This window comes from Mastacembelus armatus, unplaced genomic scaffold (genome assembly GCF_900324485.2).
Source record: "Mastacembelus armatus unplaced genomic scaffold, fMasArm1.2, whole genome shotgun sequence".
Classification (NCBI taxonomy): domain Eukaryota; kingdom Metazoa; phylum Chordata; class Actinopteri; order Synbranchiformes; family Mastacembelidae; genus Mastacembelus; species Mastacembelus armatus.
The window spans coordinates 1,910,910-1,932,967 of NW_022872940.1; the positions used below are offsets into that span (position 1 = coordinate 1,910,910).

Below are 22,058 nucleotides of genomic sequence, written 5' to 3' on the forward strand. Positions count from 1 at the left end.
CTTTTGGGTCCACGGCCATAAGACTCTATAATTCCACAATATAAACAATAACGCACACACGCGCACACACACACACGCACACACGTACACACACACACACACAAACTTCCCCAAATAAACAATTAGTTAATTACTTTATTAATTACTATTAGTCAATATAATTTAAATAATCTCAAATTTAATAACTGCTGTAACAACTGAATTTCCCCTTGGGGATTAATAAAGTACTTCTTCTAAAAACATCTGTCATAATTATATTCAAATAATAAATACACAGTCAACATTCTTAAGCTTTGTAGCCAATGAATTTGTTTAATGTCCAATACAAAAGGTGCCTTTTGATATGGTGCTTTATCTACATGAGCTCATTCATTTATTTTGAAAGAATCTTACAGGAAGTCTATTTATTGTTGTGCAGCATCACGTGACAGACACAAGATCACATGTTTGAAAATTACTACAGGCAATTAAGAAATTAATTTAAAATTATAGTTATAGTAGCAGCAACTTTGTGCTAAAAGGCAAACCTCCAAGTCTTCTTGCTGAATAACTCAAACAGAAAGTGTTTTCATGTTCACTTTTTATTGTCAATGCTGGTCCAGTACAGAAAATGAAGCAGTTTATTCGAGCACATCCACCATATAACCACCTTCATGTGAAGCTTCAGAGGCTGCCTGTTCCCTCAGGAGTCAGAAACATATGTTCAATCCTGATATTTTTTTAATCCAATAAAGTTAAAGACAATAATCTAAAAAAAAGTGACTCTCTCTCAAACAAGACTTTGTGAATATAAGTTAAGCAACCCAAGAGTTACATGTAAGATCTGTTTCACTGCAAACCTCAAAAATCATTTTCACCTGTTATATTTAATGACACAGCACTAGAATAAGTGCTTTGCCTGCACTTATCTGACATATTGATGCATTTTAATTTTAAGCATCACCAAAACCTAAAACATAAAAATAACCTCCTGCATTAGCTTCTACAAACACCCAAAACCAAACCATTGAGCACTGAATAAATGTTGACTGCAGCCCGTGTATATAGATTTCCTCTGTGTTTGACATTGTGGTATGTTTAACATTTTCATTTCCTGGTTTTAGCCACTGCCTCGTCTACATTTTAACTTGTATATCTGAAAAAAAAGTATCCTATAAATTCACATAATAGTTTCTTTTTTTTTTTTAAATTTTACTGAATTTAATCACCTGTGATGCATCAGTTTCACTGCACTCACGTTTTACACTGGTGTGACAGGACTTCTGGTTTGTTCTCAAAACACAGCAATAAAGATGACAAGCATGAAAGAGTGAAAAAGAAGTAATTTGGCCTCAGTTGTGCCAGTTTGTTTGGCTCTGTCCTCCATGCAAAGACCTGCAGCATGGGACACATGTGGTCTTCCCCCATTTCCTTTTTGACTTTACACAATGTCATCCATTCAGAACAAATTGACGTATTTTGTATGTCTTCTCATTTCTTGCTGTAAATAACTTTTACCATTTAAGCTCCCTAAAATAAGATAAAACCAGAAAATAAGTGCGAGACGAGATCCAATCAGAACTAATTTGGTCTATGGAAGCACTGCTCAGGAAAAGGCGGGTGACAAGGAACCTATCCAATCAGAACTCATTTCTTGGAGACATATTTGCTCTCCCCCGGAGAATCAGCACGACTAACGCTCATGTGTGCTGTTGGTGCAAGACAAGATGTACACATTTAACATTTGATGCCAAGGAAAAGCAACGTGGAACCAAAACACAAGAAACCTGTCAAACAATTTGACTGACAGGTTAAAAGAAACGGTAGGTGTTACGTTTAGAATAACAGCTTTTTGTCTGGTGTTTGTCTGTTCCGAAGAAAGCTAAAATAAGCAGTCTAGCAGACAAACTTTATGAAGGTGAAATACAAAAATTCAGAAAGAGACTCTGCTGCCTAGAGGGAATCTCTTGTCATTGACCCATGGACCAAAAAAAGGAGTGACTGCCCCTTTCCTGGCAATTTGTTCATGCTACTTTTCTATAGAACAAAATAAACCAGAACACATATCGTTCGCCCTTTGACCTCCTCAGCCACCTTGCGGACCTCGAAGGAAACACTAGCCATCGAGCCCCGCCGCCCTTGCACGGAGAACGAGAGGAAGCATGAACCAGCGTTTTGTGTGGATCTTGGATCCGACTGATGAAAAGTTTTTTTGCACTTGAAAAGCAGCTGCCTGCCTTATTAACCCTACTGTGTGTGAAACACTTGATGTGGCTGATGACGGTATTCAGTGCTGCTGAATACTAAAATGGGCAAAGGAGTACTGTAGTGTGTAAGACGCATTTCTAATTATAGCCTAAATTCGCCTATGAATGACTTAAGCTGGACATAACAAACAGATGTGAATTACCGAATTCATTTATCAGTGTTAAGTAACTTAAACTGCACCAACATCAGGGTGGGTGGGGTGAAACAGTGTCTCCTCCTCTCTCAGGTTGTCTGAATGCCGACACTCACTTCAAACTCTCAGCAGTTTCAGCTGCAGACTTTGTTAGCTACACTTTGAAATCTGCAGTATAGCTCTTTCTCATTTTCCCTTGTGTTACAACTTAGGAGGTATAGTATTATCTTCAATTAAGTGCCATCTAACCCTAGAGACTACTCGACAAAATGACTGTAAATATACACATACAGTATATGTCGCTTCACTGTATAGGTGGCAGGACAAGCCAGAGGAGTCAAAAAAAAAAAAAAAAAAAAAAAAGTGCAACTTATAGTCCGGACAATATGGTACGTTGTCCAATCTACTCAGCCACATTCACAGCATGGGGGTCACTCTGACAATGTCCATGAGAATGAGAAAAGGGGAAGGAGGAAGTAGCATCATCCTCATCACAGCAACCAGAGTTTAGGTTTCTTTCAAAAAGCCACACAACGCCTACACAGGGGACTTCCACAAGCATGTGGGTGCAGATCAAAAAATATAAGGAACAGCTTTCACCACAAATCAGCTGTGACACAGGAACAGGCTTGATTTGGAAGAAAAGTGACATGCCTGCTTCTCAAACTTTTGCAGATAGGGTACTCAGTGTCACAGGAGAGCTCTCTAGAGGCCGGTGCAACAGAGCAAGGGTCACACAGGCATGAAGTGCCTCCCTTAAAATGAACAGAAACAAATGAATCTGTTGTATTCTGTGATTACATTCACAACACTTCTATACCAACAATAGGAACAATCACATTTTAATGGACCAACACATGTTTATGTGGTATTTCTTTCTGAGCAGAGTTGATGTATAGCTCCAAGTACTAGTCAAACTGTAGCTTAGCAGTTATTTTGATGTTGCAAATGTTAAAAATGAATACTTGCACTTTCTGCTACTGACTGAGAGATGTTTGTCAATATCTGGATGTTATTTTATTTATTTAGCCGTCTTAACTTTCAATCATTTATTGTATTACAGATCTTTTATTTTGGATATATTTGAGAATTTAAGCTGAAATGATTAACAGGGAACTGCACCAGTAATGCATATATGAATTATTCAGGGAGAGCAGGTCTGCTGGCATTACAGCCTGAGCGCTTTTTATTTGAATTGTTTTTCAGAGTATCAGCCATTAAAATAATTTAAGGTGAATTCAAAATTTATGGTTGACTTATTTTGTTATGACACGGCTGTTCTTACAGTATTCTGTTTCAAAGAATATCATATCCAGTTTCTTAACAATGCATATCCTTTTTAGGAAGAGCAGACAGGATTGCACTTTAATATATTTATATAATTGAAGGTGCACTATTTGTATTGGTTTTTTGTTTGTTTTGCACTAATGACATAGTTTTATTGTCATATGCAATTATTGTGAACTGCCGTATTCAGTCATTGCTCACTGTTTGTTTCTGTAAAAGAATATTTAAAATGTGTGAAAACTATTTACTATTCTTCTTCTATTCTAACCTAAGATGTCTCATTTCACCTCGGTGAAAATAACTTGAGAGGTTTAAGACTTTAAAAAAAAAAAATGCATTACCCATTACACTTTATATTTTAGTTGGCTTGTTATATCTTGTTATATTAAAACATTGACTATATTATGACTGAAACTAAACTGCATTTTGGTCAAAAGACTGACTAAAACTAAATCAAAATTTGTCAAAATTAACGCTGCTGAAAAGAATGATAAATTAAAATGTATTGCTGAAAGACACCAGACTCGTCCTCTCTGAGACTGCATTTTTCAAAGTAATAATTAAAGGCTACTGGAGCTTGAAGAGGCAAATGTTTCTAATGAATCAGGGAAGACAGAAAGAGGCAGACGAAGAATAAAGAGATGAAGATGAGAGACCCTGGCAAACGAGAGAAGAAAAAGTTAGAAAGTGCTGTCCTTCCCCAAAATTTCTCAAATGTTCACTGCAAGTTAGCTAGATAAACAGTGGAGGTGTACCAACATATCAGCATAACTTCTGGCTGTAACAACAAGCATCTGGATTCACACCACACTTTTACTGTTGATTTTTTAAATTTAATTGAATTTAATATAATTTCATAATTTGTTTCTCCACTGGAATTTATATAAACCCCCAAAATAATGTTTAAAATGAATGTTTGAACCAAGCTCAGCATTGAGTTTACACTGAATGCCCTACCTGTCCTGTCATGAGAAAAGCTTTTTCTGCTTACACTTTTTACTATTACACATACTGTACCAGTATGGGCCAATATTAGCAGAAGATATGAGATGTGGCCACAGCTTTATGAAACCCTCCGGAAGCCTCTCAGCAGCCAGAATGCTCCAACTTTAACACCCAAGTCAGTGAAATCATTCCTCCCCCGGCCAGGGGGAGGTGCTCTGTCCTGCCTATGTAAAGGAGGCAGTCGTGGGGGTTAGGGTCCAGTGGGTGGTAGTGGTTAGAGAGGGAGCTGCCAGGTCCTGCAGAAGCCGCTTCTAGTCATCTCTTCCTTGCAGCGTTTAACACAGTGGGCTTGTGAAGAGAGCCCAAGCCGAGTGAACGTTAGTCATCAGCATCGGGTTCTAAAGGAGGGCCACTGTCTTCAGAGGCAAAAGGGAAGACTTTCTTCCTTCGCTTCTGCACATGATCCTCATTCCTCTTTTCCAATGCAACAATCTGTCAGAGAGAGTTATGTCAGAGCAAGATCTGATTTACCCCTAATTTCTATCTCTAATTAAATATACACCCTGTGCCAGAAGCTCATGACACTTTCAAATTTCATTTGACTTTTTTGCAACAGAACAAGTAGGTGAGAAGGTAAATAAGCATTTACAGAAATTAAACGTTAAATCCTAATCATGCAGACTGAATCACAATGAACTACCTGCATCTGTAACATATAATAAACACCAATGACGTTGCTCTTCAGTTGTCCCATTTCTGATTGACTTGTGCACTTCCATAGTTTTAATGAGTAATTGTGTGACCAATGTTTACCTAGAAAACAGGTTTTACTTATTGTTCAAACACAAATGATGAGTTTAAATTAGCAGAAAGATATGACTGGAAATAAGACTGTGATGAACATCTGCAGTAAGTCTTTGTTACCTCAGCCATAAATTCAGCCTCGTTCTCTGCACCAACAGGGATCTGTAGTCCAGTCACAGTATTGAAAAGGTCGTACACACTCATTGCCTCACTTACACCTTTCTTCTGGAAGAACTGTGCCAGAAAAAAACAAAACAAAAAAACATGTTTATATTTATTCTCTGACAGTTAATATTCCATTTATTATTGTTGTTTATTGGATTCTTGCAACCACGACAAACTTTTGTGACTTATCAGGGTTTTGGATCAGAAATTCTGTACATGAAGAAAAGAATCAAGCAGTTACCGTGGAAATGTTCCTGCAGTCTCTGAAGAGAAACTCCAGACCATGAGGATGAGTGGGCTCGACAGACTGACTGACATCTATTAGCCATACCTACAGCACAGACACATAAACACATCAGAACACATGTCACAAAAAAAATAAAAAGGATGGACTGAATCAACACAAATACCAAAAAGGGGGCGAAAAAAGAAATGGAAGAAAGAAATGGGATACAGAGGAAGAAAAGCACCACTGTTCAAACAAAAAGAAATGGGTAAGGAGGCTAAAATGGGAAAGCAGGTAGAATAAAAGTAGAAAGGTTCAGAATGTCAACAGAAGTATAAAAAAGAAAAATCAAAGACATGGAAGAAGAGAGAACAGAAGAAAAATAAAGAATCGCAGTTGTATAGAAGAGTGAAAAGCAGAAGGTGAAGAACAAGGGAAGAAAGCTTATTTTAATCCAGTGAAACACATGGTTTTAACAAATCATGTCAGAACTTAGAAATTTACTAATAAGACATTGGTGCTTCAGGAGACGCACTGTTGAGTCCACAGTTGTCCAAACTGTTGCAGTGAGAAGATTTTCACAGCAATGGTAAATAAAGTTATCGTCTGTCTCAGGCTTCCCAGATTTTTAGGACATGTTACCAGTTTATGTAGACGTGAAGAAGAATGAGAGCAGAGCACCTGCATTAAGTGCTCATTCTTCTTCAACACAACAAACCACCAGAACTACAGCAGAAAACAAAAACCCCATATTTCTGTGGAGGAAAATTATTGCTGAAAGGTATAAGTCTACAGTATGCTGCTTAATCAAACACCCAGAGTTGGTAAAGAAGTACAGTTTTAAATAGCCAACTAAGCAACATGCGCATGTAGGTCTGAAAGGTTAAAACAAGAAGCTTTATGGCTTTGACATTTTGAAAAAAGCAGACATGAGTGCTGAAATGCTCAGAGGTGAGTGAGAACAGTATGGCTGTGGTAATACCACAAATAGTATGGGGAGGGTGTTAAATTTGTGTCTCTAACTTGACCTCATGACTTCTGTTTTCTCTCCTTTTACATCCATTTTTCACTGAATGGCAGACAATGTGTCAGTATAAGGCAGGTACTCATAATGGGCTGATAGGCGTGCATGCATTTCAAGTCTCACACATGACCAATTATACACTCTCTTTAGTACAGACTGTAGGTATTTCTATCAGGTAAATTTATAAATGATTCCATACATTGAGCAAACATGTACGGGTCAACCAATCTGGCGCTGTTGCTTAACTTTTTCATGTGTAGCCCTGGAGACTGAGTGACTGTAAATATTTGAGATATGCATTATGCCAGCTAATAAATGTCATGATATTTACCAACTGAAAAGGGGTCCACAGCAATAACTCTAGGACTTAAACACTAATGTCCCTTTTCCATTACACAGTTTTAGCACTACATGGCTCCTCGGCCGTACTCGTAGTCGAGTAGTGCTAGTGGAAAAGCCCCATAAGACACAGAAAGCCCCAGAAGTTCCAAGAGTGGTGCTCGACCATATGATCGGACAGTATTCAAAGTACATTAAAACCAAAGAGCACATCACAGATTTAACTGCATGGCTTGTCAAGTATTTGGTACACATCTTTATTACTCACACACTATTTTCTCTTGTGTGTGTCATGACACACACAGTAGACCAAGTCAATCTATTATCCAAGGTCCCTAATAAGGTTTTCTTTTCTGCCTGATCAAATAGACTCCTCTGATTTATGCTCTAAGAAGGTGGCTTTAAGGATCAAGAACTAACAAGTAGGAAAGAACGGATAAAGACAGTGTGAGGGAAATTAACAACTTGACAGACATCACGTCTGTCAACTCCCTGTGTGAATGCAACTGACAGTATGTCTGCTACATCCCTGTGTGACCTATGTGAATTCAACAAAGACTTTTGACACTGCTTTGTATTCATTAGGAAGCAGACGAAAAGACGGGTAGTCACATTGACATGCTAATCATATTACGTATGTTGCCATGCCAGCATGATTTACATGTGAGTGACTGATGTGTAAATTAATACTGCTGAGGAGATATAAAAGTTGATCATTTCCTTTGTTTGGGTCAATCGGTATTGACCCGTTCTGCAGATCGTGACTCTACTGCTTTTGCCTATTATAACCTGAGATTTGCCTCCTAGTACTTTTTGCCATGACAGACAGAATGAAAAACGATAAGCAGTCATTTACACAAAAATGATGAGCTAATGAAGGAACTATAGAAAGATAACGTTTAAAGACACATCCGTACCTTCCCTTCGTGCCACAGCATGTTGTATTCACTGAGATCAGCATGAACCAGGTTACACTCCCGGTACAACTGCTGCATCATCTGCACAGAGAGAGACAAAGCCAGCAAACAAATTATTCAAATTTAGAAAAGAAGCCTAAATAAATATTACATTTGTGTACTAAGGAAACTGTTGGGGCATGGAAAAGGGCCAACCTATAGTGCTCCACACCATCAGAGCTGCTAAATGTTGTGTATTTGAAATCAGACCATATTCCTTACTGTTAATGTTCAGTTTGCTAGTGTGCACCCAGTGTGAAAGAGGTTATGTTGTTACAACCTATTTCTCTGGTAGATGGCAACTTATCTTCACTTATCTATCAAATTGCAGCATTGCAGCACAGTCTGTCTGCATAATATTCCTAAATTTTCATGCTAACTGAACAAGCTCTGTTTTGTACGTTTTTATTAAAGCATTTCTCCACACCAATTCAGGGTTGCAGTGGGGACTGAGGCCAATCCTAGCTAGCACTGGGAGACAGGCAGGGTACACCCTAGACCCATCACCAGTCAATCACAGGGCTGACACAGACAGATAAACACATACATTCACACCAAATTTCAGGTCACTAGTTAACCTAATCCCAACCTGCATGTATTTGGACTGTGGGAGGAAGTTGGAGTACCTGGAGAAAACCCACATAGACACAGGGAGAACATGCAAACTCCACACAAAAGACCCCAGATTCAAAACAACAACCTTTTTACTGTGACAGTGCTAACAAAAGCATCACCATTCTACCCAGGACAGACACAATAGTCATTAATTCTAACTGGATTTTACAAGTAGAGAGGTTCCTACAGCCATTCAGCCTCCTCTGTTACATAAACTATATATAGATGTAAAAAGATATCACTACTAAATTGAGTAGTCAGTTAATCAACTTGTACTGACAGAAAATTTCTAAATAAGACCATTGAAAAATGATTTTTCAAGTCATTTATCAATTGAAAAACCAACCAATCAAGCATTACGCTGTGCTTTTCTTAACCTGGTAGGAGGCAGTTTAGGATGGGACAAAAGTACAGATTTTTTGACTACAAACAAAAAAGTGTACGTACATGTAGGACCTGGTAGTAGGCATTCTTCATGTCCTCTGACCCCAACATAGCGTCTTTGATTTTAGGAGCAGGAACATGATCTTTACCAATAAATGACATCACTAGGATGTGTTTCTTCAACACCACCACGTCTGGACAGGGAATCTCTGCTTTCTTCATCCTGAAGACAGGCACATACACATACATTTCTTTGTTCACTTTGCCAGCATTGTTATGACAATAACTAATATTTAGCAGAAGTAGCAGAAGATGGAAGTGTCAGATCTTTACAATTTTGTAACTATGACTTTAGCCTAAAGCATTACGAGCCTAAACACAAGGAGTCAATAGACAGAACAGAAAAATAATTGAATTTAAAAAAAAAAAAAAAAAAAAAATAGCCGCAAGCGGCGATGATCGGCCCTCGCCTCGAGCGGACCGCCTCCCCCGGCGCGCCGCCCCCGCGAGCGAACCGCGTCCCCCACTGAACCGCTTCCACGAACGAACCGCGTCCCCAAGCGAACGGCCTCCCCGAACGAAACGCCTCCCCAAGCGCCCCCGCCCTCCGAATCGACCGTCCCCCAAAAACTGGCAGCCCCCCCAAAACCCCTCCCCCGAGGAGACCGCACCTCCCCAAGTAGACCACGTCATTCAGCGGACCCCCACGGAGGTCCGTGCCAAATTCGGTACAGTTCTGACAAAGTAAGTGCAAGAACATAGGGGATCAGCATGAACCAGGTTACACTCCCCCCCCCCCCCAAATCTGGTACCATTCTGAAAAAAGCTGGACATTTTGCAAAATTCCCATAGGAAACGAATGGCGAGATCCGGTCATCGCCAAGGCAACCACATGCAAATTAGGGCATGGGTCCGATCGGCTTTTATGATCAGGACGCCCTAAAGGATGTGTGTGCCAAATCTGGTACAATTTTGACAAAGTAAATGCTTTGGTTTGAATGGCAATTTTCAAATCGTTATACAGGGGGCGCTATATGGCCTATTTGGATTTAGTTTAATCAGATGGGTCCAGGGCGGTAGGGACTACAATTCATCAATTGGTCCAATTCCAATCCGACAATGCGTGTGAGAGTTATTACAAGTTGAAGAAACGGCGGCGAGCCAAAAGCCTAGGCCAAATTGCCGCGCCCGCCAAAGGAAAACCGTAATACTTATTCAAAGAATTTGGATAACTTTTGCAGCCCCATGGGTCTAGGTGACGCTGGCCAAAAATGAGCTCGATCGGTCAAAAGCCCAAGGAGGAGTTCGAAAGAATACGAGGTGAGCAAAATCAACGAACTCAATGACCTCGAGATAAACCCCCAGCTGGTGGACTTCCTGTCGGACACAATAAGCTTTTTTGCCTGGCCAGACATGAAGAAGATGTGTGCCAGGTTTTGCGACTGTACGATGAAAAAAGTGTCACATGACCTCCCATAGGCCCAATGTATCTCGACCTCTGTCGGGGGCGCCGCAGAGCCATTCTTTTGAGGTCGTTTATGAAACCCATAAAATATCAAATTGTGACGCGATTCTGAGGGGGGTGCAAATTTTGGTGAGTTTTCACACACGTTCAGGGGGTCAAATAAGGCTGTAAACGCTTCTTCATCCCTTGCCCATTGAGCGATTATAATAGTCCCTGCGCTGGGACCTCGGTCCCTGCTCGGGCCTAATTAGATCATCAGATTAGTCTATTCAGTCATTTTTCAACTTCAAAATAAAAACAAACTCAGTTTAAGGTCCAATGCTTTCAAATTCAATGATTTAGTGATTTTCTTTGTATTTTTTTTTTTTTTGTATTGTCAATGAGGATCGCTGGGCTATGGACTGCTTATCAAACAAAACAGACATGTTAAGAAGTTATCTAGAGCGCTGTTAAGTTGCAATTTACATATTTGTCATTTTTGTAGACTAAGACCATATTCAGTTATGGTTTCACTAGGTGTTAAAAAAAAATGCAGATCTGCCTCCTCATCTCTATGGGGAACTGTTATCACCACAGCCATTGCCAGCACCACAGAGGGCTCCAGGTCAGCAAAACAACGCAGACAAATTTGGCAAAAAAGTTGGATCTGGTTCACACAGGTTTCATAAACGGAGGTTAATTTGCAGCACAATGCAGCTGTAAAGTCTGCAGTGTGGAAATATATGAAATTTGAAGACAAAAGGTTTCCAGTAAGAGTCCAGTCCAGTAACCAGGGTGGAAGCTACAGTGCTACGTTCAATAAGATAATTTGATAAGACACCTATAAATAAAGACTGCAGAATAAAGTCATCACCTGCAGCACTAAGTGGAATTTTATCAGCATTTCTTTCTACTGTGAATGTTAAAAGTTAAGATATTGCATTACTCATTATAAAATGATTATTTAAAGAGAAGAAAAACATCATTAGTATGAGTAGGAACAACCACAGATATTTACCTGGCCAGGTTGTGCATCTCCTTCTCAGCCCACAGCCGGATGACTTTGCGTGGATTCAGTTTACTGAAGCGATCGTTAAAACGGTAGTCATCTTTGATGTATCGGTCTCTGTTCTTGAACTCATTCAATGTCGTCTTAAACACCTTGAGTACTACTTCATCAGGAACAGGCTGCTCCTCCAGGCTGACCCAAACACACAATTTCACTGTATATCAGAACAACTTTGTCTTGTTGGACAGCAAAAAAAAAAAAGAACATAGTACTTCCCTAATAGAGTCTAATTTGTGCATTCAAGATCCTCTGACTTCCTGCAGGTCCATAAATCCCTCTCTTCCCCCCTTTATCCATTCATCTATTCACCCACCTCCCTCCATCAGCGTGAAAGACAACAGACTCTTTTCCTGTGCTGATGCAGCCATTAATATTTTCCAGCACACCAGCATTCACCATCTTATACATCAGGAGACGAGTACGAGGGTCCACAGCTTGCTCCTGAGAAGAAAGGAAGGAGTTTGTTGTTGAATGTAGAGAAACACGGACCTGCATAAATTATTATCCCTAACCTTTGTGCTTGAACATACAGTGCATTCAGAAACTATTCAGACCTCCTTCACCTTTTTCAATTTTGTTATGTTACATCCTGATACAATTGTTAAAAATCATTGTTTTTCTCATTGATCTCCACTAAGTACCCCATAATGACAAAGTGAAAACAGAATTTTAAGAATGTTAAAAAGAAAAAAACTGAAATATCAGTATCTGTACAAATATTCAGACCCACCTCCATGTTAGTCTTGGCCTTGTTGACACATTGTGGAGGAGTGTGCTTTTACTTTTGCTAACTAAAGCCATTTCATATTATTTCTTATTAATATTAAACATTTAGAATGGAAGTCAATGTGATGAAAGTTAAAAGTTAAAAGGAACAATTTTGTTACCCTAACCTACCCAAAACGTTTAATAAAAACTGAACAGAGAGGATTTTATTGCAGGAGTGATGCTTTAGACTGAACTTTGCATTAATGTGTGTGTACCAAATAAACCAACAATAGCTGTCTGCATTATTATGTTTGTGTGCACTGCAAGCCATTGAGCTTATGCAAGCATTTCTAGTTGTGTGACTATCTCTACATTTTCAGTAGAGATAGTAACCCTAAGTAAAACCTAAAAAAAAAAAAAACCCTATTAAATCTGTAAAGCCTAATCTTGGCTTTCCTGATTTCCCTTCGGGGATTAATGAAGTTCATCTGATCTGATCTCATCTCTCACAGGACTATATGATCAGCACACGTTAGACAAGTTAGCTAAAAATTCATGACTGAATTTTTTGTTGTCATATTTGACATGGTCATTCATCTTTCAAAGCCAAACTAAGCTGATATGTTTGTTTTTAGATAAAAATGAACACTACAGTTTTTGATCAGATGTAAATATGCAGTAAATTCAAAGGTTTATATGCATTTTATATATATATGTACCACAATGTACCACCGACAGATATCGTAAAGTCCTACCGGTGGCTGGAAAAAGCTGGACTGAAAGACAGCACAGAGGCACTGATCGTAGCAGCACAAGAACAGGCCCTGAGCACAAGATCGATAGAGGCCGGGGTCTACCACACCAGGCAGGACCCCAGGTGCAGGCTGTGCAAAGATGCCCCTGAGACAATCCAGCACATAACAGCAGGTTGTAAGATGCTAGCAGGCAGAGCGTATATGGAACGCCATAACCAAGTGGCCGGCATAGTGTACAGGAACATCTGTGCCGAGTATGGGCTGGAGGTCCCAAGGTCAAAATGGGACACGCCTCCAAAGGTGAGGGAGAATGACCGAGCTAAGATCCTGTGGGACTTCCAGATACAGACCGACAAACAGGTGATGGCTAACCAACCGGACATAGTAGTGGTGGACAAACAGCAGAAGAAAGCCGTAGTGGTAGATGTAGCGATCCCAAGTGACAGCAACATCAGAAAGAAGGAACATGAGAAGCTGGAGAAATACCAAGGGCTTAAAGAAGAGCTAGAAAAGATGTGGAAGGTAAAAGCAACAGTGGTCCCCGTGGTAATCGGCACCCTCGGGGCTGTGACCCCCAAACTGGGAGAGTGGCTCCAACAGATCCCAGGAACAACATCAGAGATCTCAGTCCAGAAGAGCGCAGTGCTAGGAACAGCTAAGATACTGCGAAGAACCCTCAAACTCCCAGGCCTCTGGTAGAAGACCAGAAATTGAGGAAGACACACACACCACCCATAGGGGGGAGACGGGAAAAATATATATATATATATATATATATATATATATATATATATATATATATATAGCACAATACATAGATACAATACAATTCCTCGGATAATTTTTCAGGAGTTGTGGATCTCTAGCAAGCCTGTTGTTCATAAATACTGATGAGTTTATTTTTGTAAAACGTGGCTTCCTATACATCTCTTGCCATGGTCTTCTAACCACTGCTTCAGCTGTATTTCAGTGTACTGATGTTTTATATCCTCTCAAACCTTCATGAATTTCTTACATTCTCATGTGGATTTGTGCAGCATTAGACACAACCCAGAAAGCTGGTTCACAGCTTCTTTTGAATTTTCTTTTGAATCAGTGGATATTTTTTATATTGCCTAATAACATGCTCAGTTAAGTTATATATTATAAATCTATACGTACAGCGGTGGAGTGCTCCTTCTTCTCATGTAGTTTTGCGCTGCGTCTCTGCTCGCTGTAGCAGTGCTGCTTCAGAGAGTTGAATACCTGATTGGACAACTTTAGGTCCATCCCCAGACCATCACCAACATGAACCTCTGGAGCAAACTGGGGGAGGAGAGGAGGTAAAAAACAAATATATATATATATTTTTTTTGTACAGAGAGTACACTCTTCACATAGTAGACAGTCTGACTGGTAAACACAACACACAGTACAGCTGCTGAAATAATGAAGAGCTGACTCATGCAATTAATATTTTCCTTTGATTAATAAAGCTAAATTATTTGATTTGACTGTGGTAAGAAAAACAAATCCTGATATAAAATACGGTCTACGTTTGACTTCAGGCTTTGTTACGTCCCTGGTGTCAAACTTTGTACTCTGTATGTGAGTTCAAGTGTCAGAGAAGCAAATTTTGAGCCACTTTTTAAGTGTTACAGATCACTAAGAGTTGGCTGATTCTGATGGTCTTCGTTTGTTCACATCTGTTTCTTGCCCTCATTCCCAGATCCTCTCTTTCCATTCTTTATTTTGTTTCAATCCCACTAGACCAAAAGTATAATGTCAGAAAAAAAAGTTAACCTGTACATTTCTCAATGTTAAAAACCCAAAGTTATGTTGTTTTGGGGCTTTTTAAATTAATTTTAAGAACAATAGTGACTTGTTTTGGCCAAGAAAGCTGTAGGCCACACAGTAAATGAAGAAGTGAAGAGTATATGAGGCTGTCTTACATTGTCCATGCGGGCAGTGTTCTTGCGGCCACAGTTCACCTCATCATGTTTGGTGGTGATGTTCTTGCCCTTCCCAGTGAAGCCTTTCCTTGGCGTTGTCTGAGGCTTTTCTGAATAAAGCCACACACACAGCGTGAAAAGTTTGTATATCAATTAATTCAAGGTAAATAACTAACAGGTAATCTGTCCAAATCACATCAACATGACTTGGATAAAACTGACCATGCAAGTCATTTTAGGAGGGAGTGAAATATATCATCATGTCCAAACATTTGTCATTTTATTTCTAAGATACTGTTGGACTAAAAAAATCTTAATTAAGATCCAGACATACATACAGTGGGTACGGAAAGTATTCAGACCCCTTTAAATTTTTCAGTCTTTGTGTCATTTCAGCCATTTGCCAAAATCAAAAAAGTTCATGTTATTTCTCATTAATGTACACTCAGCACCCCATCTTGACAGAAAAAAGCAGAAATGTAGAAATTTTTGCAAATTTATTAAAAAAGAAAAACTGAAATATCACATGGTCATAAGTATGTATTAAGTATTAAGGAAAGAAATGATCACATATAGAATTTGTTACACTGCAAGTGTAGCGTGAGCAGTGCATAATGCGTATTAACACACAGGCAGATAAGTGGTATTACTGCATACCAAAAATAATAATTCTTATACGGTCTAAAAGACTAGAGAAATTTTCATAGTAATGTGACTAAATACATCCAAGACTTACCAATCTAAGTCAATTTAATATTTTTAGGTCCTTTTATTAGTAAATGTGTACTTAAGACACTTTAAGACTTTCTATGAACCCACTGATATGCTTTTAAAAGATAAGACCAGTGATTTTATGTATTAACAGTCTCCACATACAATCTAAAATCAGTAATAAATTTCCTCTCCTCACAGTTAATGTCTGTCAGTCGCCCACCTGAGTTAACTTATCTCACTCATCTGTTTGCACCCTCGTGCCAGTTGCTCCCTGATAAACTTGACCTTCGATCACAAATCACAAAGACTGCCGTGACGCCACCAAGCACAAAAACGTCTGCGCCTCCTTGTAGGACCACGGTGCTGTTTTGCAAGTAGCGGTAGCCATTTGCCATGCTAAAGACTATATAAATGGAAAACAGTCACTGTTGCCGTTTTTTAAAAATGACAGGCTTGATTCTTCTGTCGGACATCACGCTCATGACTCTTCCAGTGACCTCACCCCCTGGCCAATGAGTGGGTCGCAGTCTGTTGACATCACATTTTAGTATTGGCTTGCCTCACTTGAAACCTCGGCCAAGGAGGTACTAAAAAAGTACCTGCTACCAGGTACTATCCCTATATGGAAAACACAAAACACCAAGTAGAGCCGAGAAGTGCTGGTGGAAAAGCTCCATAAAGTGTTCATGTTATTTTGTGCACCGCTGTAGGTATGTTACCTGCCCTGTAGGGATCATGCCTTGTATCCTGCCAGTCCACCTCATCCTCTGAGCTGTCACTGTCTTCATATGGATGGACCATGCGGTAGTTTTCAAAGGAGATAGACACTGTACACAAAGCAATAAAACAGACTGTCAGTAAACAAACTGGTTTAGTGCATTTTAATAAACTGTTGAATAAACCAAGTGCAGTGGGACGATTGCAGAAGTGCTTTCTAATTGTGTTAAACAAGTGTGCTAGCTTTCACAGACTACTGTGATTCTACCTTTACTGTCTCCATTGAACTTCTTCTCTTCACGACGAAGCTGATCATCAAATTCGCGATCAAACTGCATTTGCAAGATCTGGGCAAGCATCAGGTCACTGGTTGTATCTGGAACTTCACCGGACAACATCAGATCTGCTCCAGGCCTGAGAGAGACAAAATGGATAGAAAGTGTTAAAGGTAAATAAAGTTAAAACTACAGAAAAATATACAAATTCACTGGCAAATAAATTTCTTTTTTGATGTAGTGGTGAATATAATTTATGTTAGCTTTAGTTCAATAAAGAGATTTTAGTCTATAAAATGTGGAAAAATGTTTTGCACTTGTAGGTTTCTTTGCTTTCACTCTTCACCTGGAGAGTCTGGAGACTGTGCTGCTGTTCATCATTTGTTTTTTCTCATTATCCTGACTCCCTGTGTTCATTGTCTTTTCCACACCATTATAATAGTAAAATACAGTACTACTACCTGCTGGGCAGTATTTCCCAAATAATACTTCAGTGTAGTGTAGTAACACAGTCTTTTCCAACACTGCCTTTATACACTCACAGTTTGTTGGAAGGACTCAACAAAAGCTGGGACACCTGTAGGAACAGTTTGCATCCAGTTTCAAGGCTTCATTTACTTCTACTGCTGCAGAAAACATGGAAGTAACATATTTCTAGGGATGGATTTTTCAAGCTAAACTGGTGATCGATATGCACCGGGAACTACTTGACAACTATTTAAAGATCATGCCAACCATATAATCTAAACCCTACCATCAAACTTCAAACCCACCCGAACAGCAGTGCTAATAAGTCGCATAACAGAGCTGTTTGACTGTTGATCTGTTAACCACACGTTACTTTCTACTAGATCTATCACCTTCAAATGGGTGTGCATAGTCGTTGTGATATAGGAATTAACACTACTTGTGTTGGCTGCTGGTATGTGGTGATTTAGTAAAATTATATCCTGACTTCATTATCACTTTATTCCCAGGCACCTGTAAAAGCAAGCTCTTGTTCTACAATAAAAAAATATATTTTCCTTCAGTTTAAAACAAGCCAGGACTCACTCAGTGAGGGTGGGGAAGGTGTTGTTCTCTTCATCCAGCTGTCTGGCCAGCTGCTCACTCATCACATCAGCTAGAGAGCAGGCTGGAGCTGCCGGGTTCACCGAACCCCATGGGTTCTGCAACACAGACAGACACACAAACACAGACACACACACACACACAAGCATGCACACGGTTATTCCCCATAGGGCTACACATGCACCTTATTTAAATGCCATTAATCACTGACTACATAGGTCAACTCAGCAGACTAACTGGGTTACAGAGTCCATGAACAATGGGACCCGACAGTCATCAACCTGTGACACACCTGAACACTGCAGTGATGTCAAAATAAACAAACAAACTTTGTCTATTAGGCCACATAGCTGAACTGAATGCAGTTTAACATAACAGCCCAGTAACAAATAACGTTTGCTAAAATTATTACTATTGCTGAAAACAGTGTTTCTAAAATACTGTCCATTTATACAAATGAGGTTTTACCCAATATTAGAGTATAACACAAAGTCTGATGTAAAACAGGCACCGCAGTGTGTGCAATCTATTAAACTTTTATTCAAACTAAGTGGCAGCATGACAAAACTGCTGCAATTTAGGTAGCTCTTAAAGCAGTTCCAGATGTTTCTCCAGTCACAGGCTGCCAATGGTGGATTATTTTATTTAAAATAATTTTTATTTTAAACAAACAGTGTACAAAGACAACCTTGAAAGTTGGGTTTCTCCTGATGTTGCACACATGGAACTAATTACTGTGTAATAAACAGTTTTGATAAAGAAAGCTTCTTTTAAAATCATGAACACAGAAAAATGAATAACACTGAGAAGAATATATTGGAATTTAATTTTTTGGTCATATAACCATGCCCTAACTATACTTCAGTACAAGTTTGAGGTAGTTCAAGTATTTTCACTCTTTCACACTTCTACTCTACTCCATCTCTGTGGTTTATTGTACTTTTTACTGACATCTTTAGCTAGCAGTTTATTATTTAACATTTCAGACAAAAATACACGAGGTTTGTAGAATTAGATGCCTTGTTATGCATTAAACTACACAAAAGTATGTACAGAATATTTAGAGCTGAAGTTATTACATCATTACTCAGATGACAGGAAAGTTTTAAAATTTATAACATTTTTATATCATTTTTCATGAAGTAAGGTCTGCCCTCATCGTTATGGCAAAACACTATAAAGACAAAGAAAATGTAATGGGGAAAAAAATCATTATTAGCTATAGCTCTATTTTATTTACTGGTTATTAATACAACTTTTTTAGATGTAATATTCTATTGCTTAATTTATCTTATTTGTTCTGTTGCTCTACAATAATAACCAGCCATGCTAATGGAAATTTAAAGAGCACTGGTTTCTTAATTTACACTGTTTCTTTTTTAGGACAGAGAGACAGCTGAATATGATTCTTTGGGCAAATTAGTTATGAAACTTAGGCAGCCTCATTACAAAGTACACCACCTTTGGACTGTAATAAGACGTGTATTGTACTGTAATTAAGCCACTGACTGAGTCATAACTATACACAAGCAACAGAAGAGCAAGCAAGCATATATAATATATATATTTTTTTTTTTTAAAGATATATTATGACTATACTGCCCAGGCCCACTAAGTACTGACATAACATTCTGACTTTCCCCCATGGGGGATGAATAAAGTATCCATCTATAACTGTATTACCAAAATGTTATACATATCCCAATAACCAACCCTGTTTTCAAAAGTTAATTAAACGAAAATAAATGTGCATTAGCACAGAAAAGATCAGTTTTACAGTTTGCTTACTACATGACTTTCCTTATTTTTCACATGAAAACTCATTAAAATCCGTAATTTCCCCAGATGTGCCCAACCTTTTGCATGCATCTGTAATCTGTCCTGCCTACAGTGAAACTCAAACCATAAAGCACTGACTGAGTCATAAATAAAGAAAGAGGACCTGAAACAAAGCTTTAGTCAGACAAGTTCAGACATGTCTGAATGAGCATGTTTCCCAATGTCCTGACATGTTCAGGGTCATCGTATTTAATTACAGTATCTATTTGTTGAAAATCTAAATGTATCATCAAACCTTATTGATTCCTGGTGGAAAATTCACAAGCTACCCAGCAATATGTAAAGTACTTCAAATTAGAAGTATATGAACTAGTTGCCATTATCTCCACATTATATCAAGGTGATATAATATAAACACATCAATGATCCGTATCAAACAATTTAATACACAACAGTGTGCCATTTGTCATTCACCTGTCGTTTGTACTTTTACCCAGGTCACTTTTGAATGGACTTGTAGCAAAGTATTTTTATACTGTGGTATTTCTACTTTTACTTCAGTAAAGGCTGAGTACGATGCCATCACAGTCTTCTTTCAGTAAACGCTAAATAGCTGCTAGCATGACATAGCTATCGTAAATAACACCTCGTCTCAGCTCATTTCAGCGAGCAGCTTGTGTCGCAGCTTACGAGGAGCAGCTGCCGAGTTGTGTGTCTGCTCACAGGGCGATAACTTCGGCCATGTAAGGCCAGGACTGTTGGCGAGCTCATAGACGGTGACCAGCGCGAGCAGCTAACGCTGGCAGACTACTATTTAACGTTAGTTAACGACTTCGAAAAATAAAACCTGCGTTAGACAGACCAACTAGTTAAACAAGAGGGTGTCTTACCTTCGGTGTTTCCGCTGTGACTGTCGATTTATCCATGACTACTGTAACGATCGATAATCGATTCTTTCTTTGATGAGTGAATGGTGGCTAGCCGCTGTGCTAACGTTAGCAGGCTTTGGGAGCAGGTTGAGCGAAGAAAAAAGTGCTGAAAATGAGACCAACAACAAAGCCGCTCGATTTAACACGTACAGCAAACTTTTGTATAAACTTCAGTTAGTATAATAAATATAATTTACAGGTCAGTAACAAAGTTTTTAAATAATCGCAAGGTTTAAAAAGAGGAATAGACGCCCTCACAGAGGTATCGCTCACTACTATAAACCTGAGCACAACAGGAAATGAGTCATCATCTGAGGAGGTTACGTTATGCTTTCACAATAAAAGTCTCTGATATAGGTTACTGATTAATAAACGTATTAAAACGATTTAAAAAAACAAAATGCAGCAGCAGGTGTCACCCGTGTCAACGCTTGTTGGACAGTCGTGTAAAATAAGTAACCTTTATTACAGAAAACTAGAATTTTGTTAAATGAAAACGATGTTAAAATATTTCAGAATAATGAATAAACCCGCATTATCCTAATGTGTGGGAGGGGGAGTGGTGAAAGAACTACATGGTTGTTTACTCAAGGAAAGCCTATCATACAGCTAAACTGCTCATTAGAGGCATGTTTGGTCCACTGCATGCTGTAGAGGCAAGGCCCAAGATGAGAAACACAATTCCTCTACTTTCTTGTTTCCAGCTGTGTATAAAATTTCAGTGTGAAATACTGAGTGCACTATATAGTGTATAATAATTCTCACTCTACATATAGTGCAATTAAAATATTCCACAATGCAACAATAAAAGTAGTGTACAAGTTACCCATGGTCGCAGGATGTTTACCACTTGAACTGAAGAGAGCTTTACCACTTTTCAATTTCTTTATTGTGTTGGTAGTTGGAAAAACGATGAGGTCAAATGCGTATGTCAAATAAAGGACAGAAATATCTAAGAATGTGGATGTCTTGGAGGCAAAAGAAATATTCACAACAGACTGATGAAACCACTTGGATGAGTGGTGAAATGTTTAGACCTAAAAACTAGAAGTCCAGTCGCCATGACTCAACCTCTAGATAACTTCACCTGGACAACTGAGAATCTTCACAGACATATTCACAACAACCACCACAAAATATCAGGGCACTGCCAGATTCACCCTTGCATTAGAAATAAAAGCAGACGCATTGTTTGGAGGAAAAGTCCAAGAGAAAAAAAAGGAGAAAAGTCCAGCTGTGTTGTTGTTTTGAGCTTATATTGTATTTTGGAACCAAAGTAGTACATTTCAGATTGGTAAATAAATTAACTTTGTATGTAAAATGTTTGAAGCATACTAACAGTTTGTGGACTGATTATATTTTTGTATTGTACATAAACACAGTTAAGCTAAAGCAGTCTGGCAGATGCAGAGAGCAAGGACAATCATGGTCATTTGTCTGCGTCTCATTTTTGTCTTTTTCACAGAGAAACTGATCTTCCCCATAAATTTAAACTGCTAGTAGGGCTGTCCGGCCCCATTCCTGCTACAGTTTCTTGGTGG

At 38.8% G+C, this 22,058-nt stretch overlaps 1 protein-coding gene across 1 annotated transcript; it reads right to left on the minus strand.

Annotated features, from left to right (window-relative positions):
- Positions 1-565: 565 nt before the first annotated feature.
- Positions 566-20,821, minus strand: riok3 (RIO kinase 3 (yeast)). Its single transcript, XM_026329552.1, has 13 exons — positions 20,479-20,821; positions 17,792-17,907; positions 16,732-16,877; positions 16,466-16,573; positions 15,033-15,142; positions 14,263-14,406; positions 11,952-12,079; positions 11,588-11,770; positions 9,189-9,348; positions 8,088-8,168; positions 5,823-5,912; positions 5,537-5,650; positions 566-5,104 (listed from the first exon to the last, which is right to left on the minus strand). Exons 1-13 carry the CDS (start codon positions 20,512-20,514, stop codon positions 4,991-4,993), a joined length of 1,530 nt encoding a protein of 509 aa, XP_026185337.1. The 5' UTR covers positions 20,515-20,821; the 3' UTR covers positions 566-4,990.
- Positions 20,822-22,058: the final 1,237 nt, after the last annotated feature.